Source organism: Bison bison, unplaced genomic scaffold, assembly GCF_000754665.1.
Source record: "Bison bison bison isolate TAMUID 2011002044 unplaced genomic scaffold, Bison_UMD1.0 scf7180017864037, whole genome shotgun sequence".
In the NCBI taxonomy this organism is placed as follows: Eukaryota; Metazoa; Chordata; class Mammalia; order Artiodactyla; family Bovidae; genus Bison; species Bison bison.
Window position 1 is genome coordinate 7194039 of NW_011494609.1, and position 5604 is coordinate 7199642.

The 5604-nt window shown below is 56.4% G+C and overlaps 1 protein-coding gene across 1 annotated transcript in view; it reads right to left on the reverse strand.

The window, feature by feature from the left end:
• Positions 1 to 4794: 4794 nt before the first annotated feature.
• LOC104985015 (chromosome unknown open reading frame, human C21orf33) overlaps positions 4795 to 5604 on the reverse strand; it is a 10772-nt gene continuing 9962 nt past the window's right edge. Inside the window, exon 10 of the mRNA XM_010835004.1 lies at positions 4795 to 5601. Within this exon, the coding sequence (XP_010833306.1) occupies positions 5203 to 5601 (399 nt within the window). The 3' untranslated portion in view covers positions 4795 to 5202. The remainder of the gene's footprint in view (positions 5602 to 5604) is intronic.

Sequence of the window (5604 nt, forward strand, 5' to 3'; positions counted from 1 at the left end):
ACTGTTTCCATTGTTTCCCCATCTATTTGCCATGAAGTGATGGGACCAGATGCCATGATCTTCATTTTTTGAATGTTGAGTTTTAAGCCAGCTTTTTAATTCTCCTCTTTCACTTTCATCAAGAAGCTCTTTAGTTCCTCTTCACTTTATACCATAAGGATGGTCATCTGCATATCTGAGGTTATCGATGTTTCTCTTGGCAATCTTGATTCCAGCCTGTGCTTCATGCAGCCCAGCATTTCTCATGATGTACTCTGCATATAAATTAAACAAGCAGGGTGACAATATACAGCCTTGATGTACTCTTTTCCCAATATGGAACCAGTCTGTTGTTCCATGTCCAGTTCTAACTGTTGCTTCCTGACCTGCATATAGGTTTCTCAAGAGGCAGGTCAGGTGGTCTGGTATTCCCATCTCTTGAAAAATTTTCCAGTTTGTTGTGATCCACAGTAAAAGGCTTTAGCATACTCAATAAAGCAGAAGTAGATGTTTTTCTGGAACTCTCTTGCTTTTTGTATTATCCAACAAATACTGGCAATTTGATCTCTGGTTCCTCTGCCTTTTCTCAATCCAGCTTGAACATCTGGAAGTTATCAGTTCACGTACTGTTGAAGCCTAGCTTGGAGAATTTTGAGCATTACTTTGCTAGTGTGTGAGATGAGTGCAATTGTGCAATAGTTTGAACATTCTTTGGCATTGCCTTTCTTTGGGATTGGATTGAAAACTGACCTTTTCCAGTCAACCTTTTCCAGTAACAACCACTGAGTTTTCCAAATTTGTTGGCATTATGAGTGCAGCACTTGAATAGCATCGTCTCTTAGGATTTGAAACAGCTCAGCTGTACACACAATGTACAGCACAAACATTTCTGCTCTACAAAGATACGATCAGGAGAATGAGAAAAGCCACTGCTGCTGCTGCTGCTAAGTCGCTTCAGTCGTGTCCGACTCTGTGCGACGCCATGGACTGCAGCCTACCAGGCTTCTCCGTCCATGGGATTCTCCAGGCAAGAACACTGGAGTGGGTTACCATTTCCTTCTCCAATGCATGGAAGTGGAAAGTGAAAGTGAAGTCGCTCAGTCGTGTCTGACTCTTAGCGACCCCATGGACTGCACTAGGAATCCATGGGATTTTCCGGGCAACAGTACTGGAGTAGGGTGCCACTGCCTTCTCCCGAGAAAAGCCACAGACTGAGATAATTACAGAAGACGTATCTGAGAAAGGGCTGTTATCCAAAACATACCAATTCTTAAAACATAACACAAAGTAAATGAACAACAGATTTTAAAGTGGACAAGAGATCTGAAAACATACCTCACTGAAGATGCACACGTGGCAAACGAGCCTATGAAGAGATTCGCCACGTCACGCATCATCAGGAGGAAAACGGAAACCTCGGCTCTTGTGGGGCCAAAAGCCCACACGTGACACACCCAAGGCCAGGGAGGGCGCGGTGCCCTCCCTCACTGCTGGAGGGCGTGCGGAACGCCACAGCCATCGTGAGGGACACACTGAGGTCTCTTTCAAACTGAAATACTCCCACCGTACAATCCAGCAGTTGTGCTCCTGGGGGTTTACCCAAAGGAGCTAAAAACTGTGTCCACACAAAAAACCTGCACACACACATATACAGCAGCTTTTTTTTCACAACTGCCAAAACTTGGGAGCAAACAAGATGCCCTTCAGGTGGTAAAGGGATAAACAACAGGTCCATTCTGACCATGGAGTATCGTTTCAGCACCAAGAAGAAATGAGCCACCAAGTCAAGGCCTAGAGGAACCTTAACGAATACAGTACGTGAAAGCAGCCGGTCTGCAAAGGCTACAGACTGCTTCCAACTGCACAGCATTCTGGAAAAGGCCCAACTCTGGAGACAGTAAGATCAGAGGCTGCCAGGAGAAGGCTGGGAGGGCTGCCCAGGTGGAGCTGTTTTAGAGCAAACCCATCTGTATGACACCACCATGGTATCACTGTCATTACACGTCATGGTATCACACGTCATCACACGTGCATCTCGACACACAGGCCGTCCACCACCAGGAGTGACCCCCGGGCACACTGTGGACTCGGGCGGGCGGGGCATCAGTGCAGGCCTCTCAGCTGTAGCAGCTGCACATCTGGTGGGGTTGCTGACAGAGGGGGAGGTTGTGTGCATGGGAGGTGGGAACCCTGTACCTTCCCATCAACCTTCCTGCAAACTAAAGACTGAGATGAAAAATAAATCTGTGTAAGACAAACAGAGAACCATGTTATCACAGAAAGTCCTGCAGGAAGAGGAAGCTGCGGAAAAGCAGGTCTGTCAAGCGGAGGGGCCACGGGGCAGGCCTGGGGCAGGCTGAGGGCAGCACCAGGGCCTCCATGTGAGCCCCACCCCGGCCAGCAAGCTGCGCAGCTTCCGGTGCCCACTAGTAAGCTCACAGCCTGGTCCAGGGGAGACCGAGGAGCAGTCCAGTGTCTTCTCTTTCGGAGCTCTGAGTCCTTGTGGACAGGACCACTGACAAGCCAGTGATGAGAACATGCATATGCGTGTGCACAGGCATGTACACGTGGGCGTGCGCACACACACACACACACGGGTCACAAACCAAGAGTGCAAGGCAGCAAACCAGGGGGCACCACCTCAGCCAGACAGCAGGCAAGTCCTCAGCAGGGCAACACTGGGCAGGGAGCTGAGGGCCGAGGGGCTGGTAGTCCAGAAGCAGGCTCTCCAGGTAGAAGGGACTGGAGGCGTGGTGAGGAGGTGCCCACGAAGGGGCCCAGACAGGGGGACAGGGAGAGACGGCGGGGGCCAGGAGGGCCTTGGGGAGAAATGACAAGCCCTGCCCTTGGGGTGCGGGAGGAAGCGGCTTGGGGAGGCTGCCCACCGGGCGGGGTCAACCCTGGAGCCAGCACCAGGCCTGAGGATGGCTCTGCAGCGCCCCTGGTGGCCGCCTCCTGTCAAGAAGCCTCCAGGGACCCGCAGCTCTGCCGCACCAGCGCCTCCCACCATCAGTGCCCTGCTGGGCCCCTGCATGCCACTCCTGCCAGGACCGCTCTTCACACACAGCCACCTGCTCTCTCTGCCGTCAACCCTGCTCAGATGGTGACCGTCCCCTCCCTGGCGGCCCTCTTGCCGCACATATCCCTGCCCCTCGCACCCCAGCCAGGGGACACTGCCTGGCATGAGGCAGGCACTCAGTCCTTGTCAACTGGACTCGTGCCTGGGCTCCCTCTGGCTCTGGTTTGCTGGTCCCTCCAGGGCTTCTAAATGTCTCAGATGTATTTCCAGAGCCACGTTCTTCGCTGGTCTTGCTGCCTGACCTAGGCCCCTAGTTGAGGACCCCTCCTACGGCTGGAACCACGGCTAAACAGGCAGATGCACAGCCCACACGACAGCATGATGGCTGGCACCTGGACCTGACACCCACGTGCTTTGTGTGGAAGAGTCCAGCGCAGACAACGAGGAACCACATGACAACACCCAGTGACCACACCAACGTCCTTGGGGGGCTTTCTCATGAGCTCTCCCTGCCCTCCCTGGCCACCTGCACTCTGGGCAGTTCACGGCAGGTGGCAGCAGAGGAGAAATCCAGGGGCCCCACCCCTTGGACACCGAAGCTCCACAGCCCACAGCCTCGCCCCCAGTCGTGGGATGAACCCGAGCAAGCAGGGCCCCTGGTGGCCTCGTGGTGATGGTTCTCGGCCCGCCACACCACGCTGCTCCGTGGGCATAGCCCCGGGATTTCTGGAAGAGAAGGATGGAATGCAGAGCAGAGAGTTCCAGACCAACCACTGACCTAACACGGACGCAGAGTAACAGCAGACCCAGGTTTCAGCGGAAGCACAGGAGAACGTGACTTCCTTCCTGGGGAGGAAGCTCTTCCTCAGGACAGAAACGCAGGCAGCAAGGGGAGATGCACGCCTGACTCTGCACTGTGCGACGTGCATACGCAGGCACTCACGGGCACACACACATTTGTAGTGAAATTGTCCGTAAACAAGCTCCGTAGGAGGAGTTGTCACCCTCAGCTCCCTGACCTCCGCAGGCCCTGCGAGCCCTCTGCAGCTGCCTGGGGCAGGACAGTCCTGGCCAGCCAGGTTGGTGGCCCCAAGGGGGCCCAGGGGCTTGTGTCCCAGGGGACCCAGCCTCGTGGGAGGACGACAGGCAACCAGAGAACGAGTTCTCGGGGAGGAAAGAACGGCGGACACGAGACATGGGGGCGCTGAGGGGACTGGGCAGGCATGGACTCAGGCTCCACCGAGCCTTCCGCAGGCCCCTGCCCCACCCACGCTACCCGAGAACCCAGACAGCCGCTAGGGGGCGCGTTGTACCTGATGTGGGGTGGGGGCCCTGTCCAGGCCCCTGCCCAGGCCACCCAGACACAGCTCAGTGTGGACTGGGTCCAGCAGCCTTCTCGGGACCAGGCGGGGACGTGGCGGCACTGAGCGGCGGTCCCTAAGGACAGGCAGGCAGGGCTGTGCTGTCATGAGCGGAGCCCTGGGCTCTGTCCCGGGACAGACACCACCCTCGCTCAGAGGAGGGTGCCAGCCGGCACAGCTCACACTTCATGGCTCCACCCTCACGTCCCGGTCCCCTTGCCCCCCTGCTCAGGGCACCACCCCCAGTGCCCACCCTTCCTTCTTGAAAGGAGCAGACCTGAGCCCAAGGTGAGGCGCTCACGCGGGCCACCCCTCATTTGCGGGCTCAGGCCTGGATGGGGCGTCCTTATCTGTTTTGGATACAAGTTTACCCTCCCAGGCGATGGCCTGCTGCTCTAGAAAAGCTGCAGGTCGTTCTAATCAGGACACGTCTACTCCAGGTGAGAGAATCTTTAATTACCAATGAGATGGTATTTTGGTTTTCTAAATATGAGATTTGTAAGCTTCAAAAATGTTTCTTCCAAACGCTACATAAGGTGCCCTGAAGCGAGCCTGACCTCAGCCTGGCGTCGCCTCAACTGCTGCTTGTGCTGAAGAGCAGACTCGAGCTGAAGCCTGAGCCTGCAGAGCAAGTAGCCAGCACTCCTCAGAGGGTGGGCCCTGCCGCCCCTCCCTCCTTGCTGAGGGAATCTCTCACGTCAGCCTCCCAGCCGCAAGTGTGTGAGAAGCGGCCTCCTTACAAAGACGATGCCTACATGTTTAAGCAAAGAGTCAGCCCCTGCAGGGTCCCAGGCCGGCGGGAGGGTGGCTGTGCGGGGAGCTGGGCGGGCCTGTGCCGAGGCCTCAGCGGCCAGTGAGCTCCAGCACCTTCCGCACCATGGCGCCGATGCCGTCGTGGATATGGTGGAGGGCGGTGTCGCACATGAAGGCTGGGGTTGTGACCACCTTGTTCTTCTGGTCCACGTGAGCCTCGTGCACACAGGTTATGGAAAAACACCCGCAGGCAGGACCAGGATGATCTGGTGTCCAGCGCCACCCCGTGCCCCCAGAAGTGCATCCCCCTCTCGCCCTGCAACAGCACCTGGAAGGGGCTTCTGGCACTGACTGCGCTGCTTCAGCAAAGACCCGAGACCAGCCAGCGAGCTGCTGAGACTCCACGAACAGAGCGCTGCTTCCTGACCTGCATCCCAGTGGCAAGCCACTGAGGGGCCAGCTGCAGGGCATCTCCACACCACACAGCCACCC